At 40.6% G+C, this 15659-nt stretch overlaps 1 protein-coding gene across 1 annotated transcript in view; it reads left to right on the top strand.

Annotated features, from left to right (window-relative positions):
- The window catches only part of LOC126213020 (zinc finger protein 83-like), a 96148-nt gene that overhangs the window by 58477 nt on the left and 22012 nt on the right, over positions 1-15659 (top strand). The window contains exon 6 of the mRNA XM_049940579.1: positions 5042-5079. Coding sequence (XP_049796536.1) covers positions 5042-5079 — 38 coding nt within the window. The remainder of the gene's footprint in view (positions 1-5041; positions 5080-15659) is intronic.

Here is a 15659-nt window from a genome sequence, read left to right as displayed (position 1 = left end):
TCTGGTCAAATTAATTGAGTAGTTCTAATCAAATTGTAGATATCCTGGATCCAGTTGAGTTCCAGGCAAATTATGTATTCACTGTACAGTTTGATGTATTGTTTATGCTTGTGGCAGTTTTGGATTACATGTAGTACTATTTAGCATTATTGTAATCAGTGTTTATAAAATTAATTAATGAAAAACTATACAGGGCTTTATTTAACTCCTGAAGTTGGGCTGTACAGTTTGAAATAGTACTGTTGAATTCAATTTTAGTGTTTTTCTATATAATATTTGTGAATAATTTTTTATAGCTGGAAAGTGACAAATTAGCAGTTGGCTATGCAACGGATTTTTTGAGAGATCAGTCAGCAGAGTTAGAATATTTGATTTGTTGCATCCTTTGTTTATTGCTGTCCCTCACTAATTTTGGCCGCATTCATCTTTTGTTTGTCAATGAGTTTATGATTATGTTTAAATGTGTGACAAAAATTCTACTTGCCATCATAGCACTGACCTTGGGAAAGTCCTAAAATTGCTTAAAGATTCAAGTGCAAAAGTTACATGAATGTGAATTTAAATACTGCCTCACAGTTGTCGACCTTTTCTCACAGGAAACTAACCCCAATGGATAGTAGGTTATGGGCATTTCTCTTGACTTAGAAGGAACATAGTTCACCAGAGCAAAATATTAAATGTATAGATTTTCATTTTTCAATGTTAAATGGGAAATGTTCAGTGTCGATCATTCCTGTGCATTTGATGGTAGATTCACATTACTATCTCACGTATAATATTTGAAAGTTTGAATGCATGACAGATTTTCAGTTACCTTCATTATTTGTTCAAATTAATTTCCAGTGGTGCTTACAAAGACTTGATACCATATATTGTAGTTTATAAAATTCATTTGTTTCTTCAAAAAGTTGCCTCCAAAATTGAGGTGTGTTACACTCAAATTTAATATAACGAGTCCAGTGTTCCAGTCAAAATTCCCAGTTGCCTTAAAAATGGCCATATATTCAATGCTGCAGGAAATCTATTGCTATCTAGTAACATTGGATTCAATTGGCAGAAGAAATGCACCATCGCAACGAACATGTTACAGAGATTCACAAGCTTTGTTGAGATGTTTCTCTTGGAACACCAGCTGATTGCGTACAAATCATTCTGTCCTTCCTCCTCTCTCTTCAGGGATGACCCGACCTTGGCTTATTGGTTACTGTTGTTTCATGTTTTTGCTATTGACTGTGCACACTTGTTTGTGGTTGTGATATGCCATAGTCCCTAGAAGTACTCCCAATCTTGAAGACATGCAAAACAGCTTGTCTCACATCAAGCGAGTGTTCTGTTTTGCTATACTTCTAGTTCCCTGCAAGTAAGCAATCACTGAGTGAATACCTCAGTCATAGTAGTTACTGGATACCATACCATCCAGGCAAGCTACAAACTTTCGAGCTAAAGGAATACATACGTATATTGTTGTTGTATGATCTTATTTGTTCACTAGATATGTAACCACAGCAGTGTGCAGCTCTTGATGGAGTGACACTTGAATGCATTGCTCTTTTGTGACTGCATGCTAGCAGTACTGACAGCATAACAACACCACTGCAAAATATTTCTGATCACTGCTGTAGCCTAGCAAAACACTCCAAATACTGTTATTTGCATATTTGCAGAGACTCTTTGAGCTGCTTGCTGCAACTTGTTTGCAGTACATATACGATCGCTATGCTTTACTGAGAAGGTACTACAAATATGGAACAATTTTTTTTCCTGATCAATTACAGGCCAGCTAAGGTTTTACATTTATTTATGCTACTCCTTCTTCTGTACACATTTTTCTTTCCACGCACCTGACGTTCGGTTTCTATCTTGTCTTTTTGGAACTGTTATGCTGTGGAGAATTTACCAACTCAATCCTGTTTCTGTATTAGGTTTGGTTTTAAATATCTTGGTAATTTATACAAGTTTCTTGTAGGTCTTTGTGCACTCTTGTAAAGCATTGAGATTTTTTAATGGTTTTAGTACTGCTACACAGTTTTTCTTCTCAGTATGCTAAGACTCATTAACCTTGTGTGCCAAATTTTGTCTCTAGTTATTTTCCTACATAGTTATCTATACTTCTGTATTGTTTCTGAATTTAAATGTTTGTGGTGGTATTCTGTTTCCTAATATCTTTTCTTTTTCGTAATTTTCACTATCTTCTGTTGATTCTAAAATTAGTAATTGTGATACAGATGTGTATTCTGTGTGATACAGATGTGTATTTTGGCCAAATGACTACCTTGCAAGTTGGAGGTTCTGCAATTTTGGAGAATGAATTTTTACTATAAACATCTTCTGTTAATTGAAATGCAGAGTCCATCTTTTATAGTCTTCCTCTTGTGGTTCCATTTTCCCCACCATTTGGCTACATGACTTCTCATAGATCCTTAAATTTGTCTTCCCCTGACCCTCCCACACTTCGTATTTGATAGGGATGTAGCAGGCTTGTACACAAGTTAAAAGAAGATAAGGAAAGGTGGCAGTGTACATGTCCATATGACTTTTGTTTGCATTTTAGGTGGCAAGTATTGGCGAGGCTATTTTATGTTTATGATATTACAGGATGGCTTACCACCTCTGTTCCGCACTGGGATTCCCAAGAGGAGTGTATGAAGATGCTACCCGTCTTGCTTCACTGCAGCTTATCAGAGGAGACGAGTAGTCATGCTTTTCCTACTGTTTTTCTTTCTTTCTGTTCTGTGGTTTCTCTACATTGTCAGCATTGCTAAATTATCTACAAAAGTTGAACAAACAATTTTGACATTATCAATTTTCTAACCAAGTAGTATTCAACTTCTGGTAGTAGATTCTGACAACTGCTCCATCTGTTCAATATTCACTTTTCTAGTATAGTCTGAAAGAAGAATGGAGTTAGTACATTGCCTTTGCTAAAGTCTGTTCTTATCTCTAATGAGGCTGTAGTTCTTTTAAGAAGACCCGTGTTGTCTTCTGTATTTCAGATTCTTTAACAATTTTGAAATAAAGCAGTCTTGCTTGATAGTCATAAGCCTTCTAAAATGTTACAGATGTATTCCAATAGTATTTTGCTCCTTTAGTCCTCTATCAATTTGGCCTTCACAGGGCCATCCTGTCCTAAGCCATCTCTGATATATCTTGTATTTTAGAATTCTGCTGTTGTCTCCTTGAACTTTTCATGGAATTTCATTGAATCTTATGTGAACATGGTTATCAGTTATTCTAGGCCAGGAATCTTACTTTTATTATTCAGTGGTAATGGTCAATTTCAACAGATATCTATGTCTGACTCCAGAATTCATCATCTTTTTGGAATTGTGCTTTGTTACTGGCACACAAGCTGTCTGATATTCTCAAATCATATTATTGATGTCCTCGTATCTTTTTAGTGGTGTATGCTAAATGTCTTTTTCTTTGCAGTTTTCCTTTTTTCTTACATCTAGTCAGGCAGACATTCATAAATGAAAACATTTTCTACCAGGGCTGATATGGAATGTACTTATTCAAAATTAATTTGGCAGTTGTGCAATTCTCATGTGGTAGCTCAGTGTGATGTCTGAATCCTTTATAATTCCTTTTGAGGTAATACTTTTGAGGTAATACTTTTGTGTTAACCATGTTTACAAATTCCATTTTCTTTACAAGATGGGAGTCTTTGTAATCTGTATGCCTAGAAATTGGTAGTACTTCATGTACTAATTTCTATCAAAGTCATGTCATACTGCACATCTTAATATCCACTCCCCAAGCACTAGGCATGACATTTAATAATACTGACTTAGTTCATAGTAAGCTGTCACTTGAGAATGGCATAACAGTCAAAATTCCAGTTTTGAATAAATTCATTTAATAGCAGTTTGGGCAGATAATGTTCTCATCTCCATTCTGTGCCAGTCTGAGGATAAAAGTTTAATAAAATCTGTATGTTTTCCTCTGGAACTTCATCAGATGCTTCTCAACATTGTTCTGAGGACTGTTTTATCTTCTGCATTGTTATCCTGATCTATTGGTGCATGTGCATTAATTATTGTGTACCTCTCACCCAAATATTGAATTATTACAGGGAGAGAGACTTCTGGAGGTAATGAAAAATTTGGATTTTGGATTGTTTGGGGGAAGAGGCAAAACAGTGAGGTCATTGGTCTAATCGGATTAGGAAAGCATGGGGAAGGAAGTCGGCCATGCCCTTTCAAAGGAACCATCCCGGCATTTGCCTGGAGTGATTTAGGGAAATAATGGAAAACCTAAATCCGGATGGTCGGGTGTGGGATTGAACCGTTGTCCTCCCAAAAAATTTGGTACCGTTTGCAACATAATTGCCATTTATGAATGCAGAGCCTAGTTCTGTAGTAGTTTCGCGAATTTCTTCCCTGTGTTCTCTGTGAAGAATCTACAGTTCTCTGATTGTGGTATTTCTTCATCTGTGAATGTGATATTTTGTAATGCCAATTTTAACTTGTCCATTTACAATGTGTGAAACTATTTGGAGGTTGCCAATATTTATTAATGTTTGTATATTTAATGGTCCAACCCTGTATGTAGTTCTGGGTGTGAACTTAAGGTTGGGTTTAGGAGTCACTCCTCACCTCTGCAAGTTGGTCTGGGCTGCCCAGAGCACAAAGGTCCAAATGTGTCACTTACGATGATGGATTCTTCTGTCATTGCATGGCAGTTTTCATAACGGAAAAAAAGTGAAAGAAAATTTTACACAAAGTGTAAATGCATAACAGATTAAAGATGTTATTGGTCACTTTCCTTTGTGAAGTGTCTAGTAGGAAGTATGGCTACAACCAAATTACTGGCTTGCGTAGTTATTTACAGTACTGAAGACAGTGAGAAAATGGAGAATGAATTCTTACTAACATTCTGTTCCATTAACTGCAACAGTTTATCATGTCCTCTTTAATGATATTTTCAAGCCTAACTTACAGCATTTTGTGGACCAATCACATGTTGGTGGACGTTAATAGAATTCTATGTATTTACTGTCCCATCAGTTGTAAATCACTGGCCATTTCTTCAAATATTTCAGGTGGAAACCTCAACAAGATGTGCATCTGATAGTGCAAGGTAAGTTTTCATAATTCACTGCAGAACTTTTTCAGAAATATAAATTTTTGTTTATTAATTGTGAGAGTACTTAAGTTATAAAATGCTCTACTGTAATGATTCATTAATACTATTCTTTGCAACAACCATTATGTGACTATTCCTAGATAAATAGAGCAAATGTCTGATATCCATACAGGAAAATAAAAGTTCAGGTGGCATATCAGCAGCTGTATTTTGTTTAATGCAGAATGTCACATTAAATCACTTAAATTCAACAGATTTATCTTGATGGGCACAAGCTAATATCATACTGCAGTGGAACAAGTTAGAAGAAAGGGTGAATGGCTATATATCCAAAAATTGGAGCTGATTCCCAGCCTTTCAGATTAATGAATATAGTGTTGAACACCTCTCTCAATTCGGTGCCACAGCGGTGCTCAGGTAACGCACAAGCTTGTAGTGGTTTACAGGCCACCATCAAGAAGAAATATAGGTAGCTGGTGCCACTTTCGATAAGGCTGTGAAGACATAACTGGTGAATCCTCATTCTCTTTGTTTCTCCTTCATCCTGGTGTGTTCCTGAAGGCTGTCCCATTCGTTAGACACATTACAGGTGACAAGGTAATGCATAATTGGCAGCTCCAGGTCAACGGGTAGGGTTCTCATGTACCCTTTGATACAGGTCAGGCCCAGAAGGGTGAGTGCCTGAGCTGTTACCTTCCCAAATGCCAATTGGTCCCTCTGTCAGGAGTTTGGGGGGTGTGACCTGAGGTGCGAACAATCATTTACGGTGGGTGAGTCCCCCTCTGAGGGGGTTCCCAGTTGGAAAAAGCATGCCATTGGAGATGTTGGCAATCATGGGGGATTCTTTTGCAATGTATCAATCACCATCTTAGCGTGTGTCTACTAAACATAAACATAAACAGAATGAGGCTATAGATTTGAAGGCCCTCCCAAATGCACCTTGGTTCCTCATGGTATCACATACTGAGGAGGGTCATTTCTTTGCTACAGTTAATGCATGCCTTATTCTGGAAGGTGTTGCAGTTGGAGACTGTGAAATTTTTCTCATTTAGGAAAAAGATGGATGCAAACTTAATGCCCACATGCACTCAAAAATGGTTCAAATGTCTCTGAGCACTATGGGACTTAACATCTATGGTCATCAGTCCCCTAGAACTTAGAACTACTTAAACCTAACTAACCTAAGGGCAGCACACAACACCCAGTCATCACGAGGCAGAGAAAATCCCTGACCCCGCCGGGAATCGAACCCGGGCGCGGGAAGCGAGAACGCTACTGCACGACCATGAGCTGCAAACCCACATGCACTCATTTTCTATCATTTGCTCGAGTAGTTTTTGCCTCAAAGATTAAGGGAGGCTGTGAAGTAATCACAGTCCAACCATACATTCCAAACCAGATGCGTTCGTACAAGTGTCAACATTATAATAAAACGTGTATCCAGTCAAAACATGGCCAACTTTGTTACTTTTGGCAGAGATGCTCACGAGGGCAGCTGTTCGCCTTCTCTCTGCTGTATCAATTGTAATCCCGTGAATGTCCCAAGTGTCTTAATGAGCAAGCATCCAGGAGATCTGATTGAAGGCCACCAAACCCCACCCTGTCACTTGCAATTGTTAGTTAGTCAAAATCCGTGCATTTTACCATCTGGCATTTACAGTACCATTTTTGCTATGCCGTCCGTAACGGAGGATATGCCCACCAAGACTTCCAACTTCAAGTCAGTGTTGCAGTAGTGAAATCACACAGGTCACAATAGCATGCCTGTCTCCTACTACAGCTACGCAACAAGGAATCAGATCTTTACATTTGGTGGCGAAATCATGTGCTACACAACTGTCAGGCTGAAAGGACAAAAGCAATACTCCTGCAAAGACTTTCTACAGCTGAAAACATACTCTTCATCTGTCAACTAGAAAGTTCTAAGAACTATAACAAAAACAAATGGTCTTCTCCTTCCCTGACTTGGAGATCCACTTCAGTGGTGTTGGCATATGTACCCTTACCTGGCTGACCTCCATTTTGCTGGTGCCCACTGCCTACCGATTTTCTGCCGTGGAATTCAGACTGACCCAGGGAGAGTGCCAATATGTTTGTTGATCTCATGGAACAGGATTCTCCAGCCTCTTCCCCCTGTAACAGTGGATTTTTGAAGGCTGGCACTCAGCAGCCACCAAGGTGACTAATCTTCATTTGTTCCCTCTTCCCCAATCCCCATTATGACTTCTCCAATGGAAAATTCATGGCATTAGATCCCAGGAGGGCTTAAAGCTGCTCTTGGAATTGCAGTGTCCGCTTGTTTTCTGCTTCCAAGGAAAAAAATTATCCTCACAACCCATTTGACCTTTTATGTTTCTTTCTGGTCCTCTGTGACCTTTACCTCCAAGGACAGCATTCCACCTCATGTGGGAGCCATGCTGGCCATCCATCTCATTTAACATGCGACTGCTAGCTGTTGCAGTCAGCTTTGCCCTTCCTCATTTCACCTTTTCTCTTTGCAACATCTACACCTCTCCATCATTTGCTGTTACCAAGCCGGGCTTACTCTAGCTCATTGGTCAGCTCCCTCACTCCTTTTTGCTGCTTGGCATCTTCATTGCCCACCATCTGCTTTGGGGCTCTTAGAGAACCTGTCCAAGAGGTTCCCTCTTAGCTGACCTTCTGAATCATCTCTTACCACTAGAGCACCCACGTTCCTTTCAGATTCCATGCACATTTCTTACCATTTGGACTTCTCGTTCTGCACTGTCCAGCTCGCCTGTCATCTTTGGAATGTGTGTTCTTATAGGACAACTATCCAAGGATTTCCACCCAATAATCCCCAAACAGCTTTTAGAGTTTAGCCAAGAGACAAAATCCAATAATAAGTTAACTTGGCAATACAACTTAAGATCATTTACAAAAACCTTTAAGAATGATGACAGTTGGCACCATAAAATCGGAAAACATTAAGAGCAGCAATAAACTAAAATACATTAATAATAATGGCAACTTGGCACCATAAAATAAGAGAAATTTATTCTGCAAGAACAAATTACAATGGTGCTTTAAAAGATTTTACACCACAGACCAAGATCCAATAGTAAGTTAACTTGGCATTACAATTTAAAATCATTTGTATAAAAGAACTTTGAGAAAGATAATGGCACTTGGCACCATAAAATAAAAGAAGCGCAACACACAACCAATAAATATAATAACAAAATAATAATTTGATACAACCAAAGGGCAAGGGCAACTCCCAACACAATCACAGATGGCCGAGCTCTCACACTTCAGAGCCTTCCCACTAGAAACGGTCCCCGAAATAAATGCTGAGAGCTCCCCGACATGCCTCCCACAACTGCCCATCACTTACGCACCTTGGTTATGTTCTGTAACACACGATAGATAACATCAACACAAGATAAAATTCAAAAATCAAATAACAATATAACATCCCGACAGCACATGATAACCACAGCGCCGTTAACTCAGGCGCTCTTAACAGGTGCCAGAAGCCAACACACACAAATCTTCATAAACAAAACAATAAAAGCCAAGCGCACATGAATAGTCAATACATGAACGCAACTCCGGGCAGGTAACAGGATCCACCTACATGAATTCCTTCAAAAAGGAACATACAGGCACCACCAAAGGCTACGCTGAGCAGACCGGGTGGGTAACGACCCACTCAGCGGTATAAACAAAAGATACTCCAGTTGAGCAAATAAATTAGTACCAATGAATATAGTAATGTGCCACACACCCACAGCATAAACTTCCAATAACGCCGTCCCACATCAGAATGAAGTTCAGAAACCGCAGCTGGAGCTTCCAGCGGAAAATCTGACGAGCCTACCGAGCTCACACCCTAACCTGACAGATGACTCCAAAATTTAGCAACTAGTTGTCTCCGGGTCAGAATATCACAGGACCCCACCAGATCTCCACATCGGACAGGCAGGCAGAACAAGTACACCGACTCAATTAATCACCACCGCATGGCCAGCACAGCGGCGAGTTGATCCACCCCAGACCACTCTGCTCATATTGCGAGGTACAACCACCTTAGCGCTAGTCACCAGCAGATCAGGCAGAGCGAACTTCACGTTCCGTGCAATAACCAGAAACCGACTACCCTCTCACTTTCTGCCAGCCACCACGAACACACGCCAGCGACGTAATAGCAAATCACCACCGGAGCGCCACCCCCACTAGAACAGCGAACTATAATCGATTATAGCGCGCGCTCTAAACAAGATCACAGGATAGTGGCGTGCGCCGTATCAACCTGGAATGACCCATTCCCTCTGACACATACTCAAGTGATCACTTCCTGTGTGCTATCCATGCGCCGACTCCTACCCCACCTGAGTGCAAATCCAATTGGCAAATTTGTACATCTACATTATACTCCGCAAGCTACCCAACAGTGTGTGGTGGTGGGCACTTTACGTGCCACTGTCATTACCTCCCTTTCCTGTTCCAGTCGTGTATGGTTTGCAGGAAGTACTGCCGGAAAGCCTCCGTGCGCACTCGAATCTCTCTAATTTTACATTCGTGATCTCCTCGGGAGATATAAGTAGGGGGAAGCAATAATATATTCGATAGCTCATCCAGAAACGCACCCTCTCGAAACCTGGACAGCAAGCTACACCGTGATGCAGAGCGCCTCTCTTGCAGAGTCTGCCACTTGATTTTGCTAAACATCTCCGTAACGCTATCACGCTTACCATATAACCCTGTGACGAAACGCGCCACTCTTCTTTGGATGTTCTCTATCTCCTCTGTCAACCTGACCTGGTACGGATCCCACACTGATGAGCAATACTCGAGTATAGGTCGAACGAGTGTTTTGTAAGCCACCTCCTTTGTAGATCGACTACATTTTCTAAGGACTCTCCCAATGAATCTCAACCTGGCACCCGCCTTACCAACAATTAATTTTATATGATCATTCCACTTCAAATCGTTCCGTACACATACTCTCAGACATTTTACAGAAGCGACTGCTACCAGTGTTTGTTCCACTATCATATAATCATACAATAAAGGAGCCTTCTTTCTATGTATTCGCAATACATTACATGTGTCTATGTTAGGGGTCAGTTGCCACTTTCTGCACCATGTGCCTATCTGCTGCAGATCTTCCTGCATTTCGCTGCAATTTTCTAATGCTGCAACTTCTCTGTATACTACAGCATCATCCGCAAAAAGCTGCATGGAACTTTCGACACTACTAGGTCATTTATATATATTGTGAAAGGCAATGGTCCCATAACACTCCCCTGTGGCACGTCAGATGCTACTTTGTCTGTAGACGTCTCTCCATTGAGAACAACATGCTGTGTTCTGTTTGTTAAAAAGTCTTCAATCCAGCCACACAGCTGGTCTGATATTCCGCAGGCTCTTAGATTATCAGGCGACAATGCGGAATTGTATCAAACGCCTTCCGGAAGTCAAGGAAAATGGCATCTACCTGGGAGCCTGTATCTAATATTTTCTGGGTCTCATGAACAAATAAAGCGAGTTGGGTCTCACACGATCGCTGTTTCCGGAATCCATGTTGATTCCTACAGAGTAGATTCTGGGTTTCCAGAAATGACATGATACGCGAGCAAAAAACATGTTCTAAAATTCTACAACAGATCGACGTCAGAGATATAGGTCTATAGTTTTGCGCATCTGCTCGACGACCCTTCTTGAAGACTGGGACTACCTGTGCTCTTTTCCAATCATTTGGAACCCTCCGTTCCTCTAGAGACTTGCGGTACACGGCTGTTAGAAGGGGGGCAAGTTCTTTCGCGTACTCTGTGTAGAATCGAATTGGTATCCCGTCAGGTCCAGTGGACTTTCCTCTGTTGAGTGATTCCAGTTGCTTTTCTATTCCTTGGACACTTATTTCGATGTCAGCCATATTTTCGTTCGTGCGAGGATTTAGAGAAGGAACTGCAGTGTGGTCTTCCTCTGTGAAACAGCTTTGGACAAAGGTGTTTAGTATTTCAGCTTTACGTGTGTCATCCTCTGTTTCAATGCCATCATCATCCCAGAGTGTCAGGATATGCTTTTTCGATCCACTTACTGATTTAACGTAAGACCAGAACTTCCTAGGGTTTTATGTCAAATCGGTACATAGAATTTTACTTTCGAATTCACTGAACGCTTCACACATAGCCCTCCTTACGCTAACTTTGACATCCTAAGGCCAACTGGAGGCTTTACCCTTCCCTCACGACCTTTACACAGCTGGGATGACCAAGTAAAGTATCTTCCAAATGTTATCCTTATCGCTGAAGAATGTTCCATACCGTGCACTTCAAGTTCACTGTAGTGTGTCCTGGTCCCTGGTGGACTGAGGCATGCAGTGATGTGATTCGCTTGCAGAGATGTGCTCTCCACATTTTGAACCGTCGTCCTGATACATCTGCTAGAGGGCTGGTATCCTTTGTAGTCCGTACATGTGGGGCTTTAGAGGCTGTCTGCCCCATTTACTAGAGGAAGTTTTGAAAGTCAAAGTTTTCTCCAGGTTTATATGGTTTGACTTGTCACACACATTTACCCACGAAAACGGGTTGCCTGAATGCTCGTCCAGGGTATCATTGTCTTTGCTATCCCCAATAACCATATTATGGAATATCAGCCAACAGGCGTCTCAGCTCCCTTTCCGCCAAGGATTTTACAATCTATTACAGTTCCACACAAACGTGTCTCCTCGTGTGGCGTCTTTAGCGTCGTTCCTATCTTCTTTTCTCGTGAAGCATGGGCAGTGGCTTTCACTTTTCCACTGCCAAAACCTTTTGTATGAATATTTGGCGGCGTAATGAGTTTCTTACACCATCTTTACATCTTGCACCTTTCGTTCTTCCATTCATTGAAACTAGAAAATTCCTGTAGCTCATGTCTGATAGGAAACTTACTTGGTCCTCCCATGTATTCTTACCTGGCTGTACATGGGACCCAGTTCCTCAATGTCCTACATCTCCTAAGTGGTACTTCCAGGGGAGCGGATCAGACCACCCTCCTCCATTTTTTAAAAATCCCATGTCCATTCATAACTAGACTGTTGGTGTTTACTTCATTCCTATGCACTTCTGTTCATCATTTGCTGTCTTAACACACTCCACCATCATGGAATATGTTTCACCACTGGCGGCTTTTACGCGAGCCTGGTTGAGAGTCTATGCAGAAGATGCTGAAGAACTAGTCATACTGGCATGATGTCCTCCTCAGTGGATAGGCATGCCGTTTCTCTTTGACGCCTGACCACTCATCCTATTCCCTCTTATTCCATGACTCCCTTGCCTTCTAGTATGGGTCATGCCATTCATCTCAGTTACCTCCTGGAGTTCACTTTTGGCTTCTGCTTTGCAGCTTAACTTCACAGTACCTGCCACATTCCTGATGGGTGTGAACCCTTCGCCACCTTGGCTTCATGTAGCAACCCATGTTCATTGTGGACTTCATTTTCTTCACTTTTATACGCAGGACACACTGTAGGAAAAAATGCATAAATAGTATGCACTAATCTGTCGTCAAGGTACAAAATTCGTTGCAGTATTACACTCTACACGAATTGTACTGACTTGCAGTTGGTTCACCAGTTGATAACTCAAATTTTATCAGTATTATGCACCATCACTTGTCCCTCTGAGAAACGTAGCAGCCATCCTGTTAAATATTTGTTACTGAAGTCCGCAATGTGTTTTGTTTCTATCTTAGATTTAAACATATTAACGTTTGCCTGCACCTCATACCTTAAATCCCTTAACAAAACGTTTCAAGTATACATACGAATTGTCAATGTTGCAAGTGCCCAGAGGTATTGACACAACTTCCCAATTCTCTAGATGCAATTTATTATTAATTCAGTGACGTTAGCTATGCTTTCGTGTGTTTCCAGCCAGTCAATGCTGTACATCGCTACCCCCTGCTCATATATTGGAGGAAAGTAGTTTGCTTTCAATTTAAACCAATTAGGATTAGAGTGACATGGAGACTTGCATACTGCTTGTTTTTATGCAATTTTCAGGAAAAGTATCATGCAGAATATTCTCAGAAGTATGAATTGAAGTCATGGTAGCGTCGAACATTGTACATCAGCTGGTTCCTATTGGTGAAGTGACAACACAGTTCTTCAGGTGGCCTTAAATCACCAAGAGCTCCATACCCCAGACAACATCTAAATTGACAGTTCCTTGTTTCTTGGATTTCCACATTGTCTCAGGCAATGTATCATTTATAAACACGCTGTAAAATCTCGTGATTTTAAGTTTGCTGACGAGTTTAACCAGACCTGTGTTATTAATTCTTTTTTCCAGTATCATTGCGGTGGGCCTTTTTTTATGTACAACCAAAGCTATTTCCTGTATTGTAAATATGTGCCTTTACCTATAACAATGGCCTCCATGGTCGTATTATGCCTTTTAGTTGCTTGTAATTACTTTTCGCTTTTTCAGGCGTTCTGTACTGCTTGAATTATATCAGCTGTCCTAGCTAATGAAACCGGTAGCTGACAGCCCAGCAAATGGAGGTATCAGAAACAGAATTATTCCACCAGATGTCTTTGGTATTTGTAGGAACCTGGGCGTTTTAACACATCATTTCCTTCCTTCTTTCTGCCTAAAGGCACCTTTTGCAGCTGTCACCAATTTTTTAAACATCCCATAGGTTTTTCTTCTTCTTTAGTATACAGTGAACTGAATTCAGTAATGCTTAAAGGTTAGTCCAGTACCCAATGTAAGTTCGAGCAAACATTGCCTTATCAACCACATATTCAGAAATAGTTTGTCCTGCATGAATATCCGTTCCTTGACATGCCTGTGTAGCCTTATCAATTAATATTTGCTCTGCAATACGGTGATCTTTGCGTGTAGTGTAGGCGATGATGTGCACTTTGTATACATTGTCCAATGCACTGAAGCCCTTATCACCATAAGCTAGGTGCTATTTTAGTTTTGTTCCAGCTCCACAGAAATTGTATCCAGAGATATGCACTTCTGATGGCAGATTCTCGAGAATACCACCTCCAACTTTGTTGATACGTTTCGTAGCACTCATGTCACACTACTGCATGGTTTCAGCTTTGCTTTTCGAATTACATAGCAAATTGTGGGTGTTCACTCAGCTATTGAGCTTTGATGAGAAACTAAGCCATTTCATCAATGCCCTGTTCCTTTGACATCATATGACCTGCTCTATGAGGAACATAATGGGTTCAAAGCTTTCCAGTAATTCGTTTGTGACTTCAATAGGTTTGCTCTTAATTCTGTGGTGAATGATGCGATTATACTCGTCAATGATTTTTGGCTGTATGTTCAGTCACTTGCACATACGTTGAAGATTAAATTGCTTCCACATTCTATTTTTGATGGTCCAGTTCAACCATTTGGCAATACTACTTTCCAAATATGAGAATGTTGAGTAGTGATTTATCCCACTTAATTCGAATTCTGCTTTGAAATGTCTATCGTAAAATTCACTTCGATCGTATGTCTTCAAGGTTGATGGACAGTCGATGTAGTCTTGTCTGCAACAACTGTTCAGAAACCTCTCAAACCTCCTTCCCTGTCTTTACATCCAAAGGTAAGGCCCAAGCGAAATTGGAATGTGTCTGTGACTGTGAGAACGTACTTGACGTCATTATTTGATTGTAAGTAGTTTTGCATATCCGAGAGATCAGCCTGCCATGCATAATCCATTCCTCGTATTATCAGATATATTCTGCATGCAGGTCTGTAAAGCTCATGAACAACTCTCTCCACACTTACTCGACGATGCATAATTTTCGTAACCCAGGTAAGATCGATAATATTTTGTTCAAGTGATCTGCATTCTCTTCACCAGCTAAAGCTGTAAACAGTCGTAATCGATCTATGATTCCATTTAGTTACCATAATTTATATATTCTAAAAGTAGACTGTTTAGTCTTTCAGGCTGAACTTAGACTATTTTTACCTGCACTATGTGGAGCTGCTACTGCTGGTTCAGTTAAAATCCTGTATTTGTCACTCTATGAGACTTCCATTCATCCTTTTGGGGTTTTACATGCGTTGGTCATGTGTGATATTGGACCACATGTTTCTATAGTTTCAGGGTATATTTTTAACAGTCGACATTTTCAAAATTATTAACTGTAACAGCCTATGCAATCTTTCAAATTCCTTGTTCCCAATTCTTATTGCCTTCTTGGTTAAACATTTTGAGTGCTTACCTAACAAATATGCTTTTGCCCTGATGACCCCATATGTTCTTTCTTAACTCAGCACTCCTCCTCCTCCTCCTCCTCCTCCTCCTCCTCCTGTTTCTGGTTTCATCCATAGTCCATGACAGCTCTTTCAGCCTCTCAGTTACTGGCTTAAATGTTGCTGAGGGACACTGGTCTCGTTGCAGTTGACCTAACTTTCACGAAAGTAACTTCTGTCAAATTGTCTTCCACACCCCAGTTTTTAACATTACACTTCTTTGACAACATGCTGCCGCATACTAAGCCATTTTTGAGACAGTTTACAACTTACGTATATTCTGAGACAGTCGGTGGTGATGGGCGTGAAGTGCCTTAGCTATCACATTCTTGTTCCACATATGCGTTA

This window comes from Schistocerca nitens, chromosome 11, assembly GCF_023898315.1.
Source record: "Schistocerca nitens isolate TAMUIC-IGC-003100 chromosome 11, iqSchNite1.1, whole genome shotgun sequence".
NCBI lineage: Eukaryota > Metazoa > Arthropoda > Insecta > Orthoptera > Acrididae > Schistocerca > Schistocerca nitens.
The sequence above is the reverse complement of the archived record's forward strand: the minus strand, read 5'-3'. Positions and strand labels throughout refer to the sequence as shown.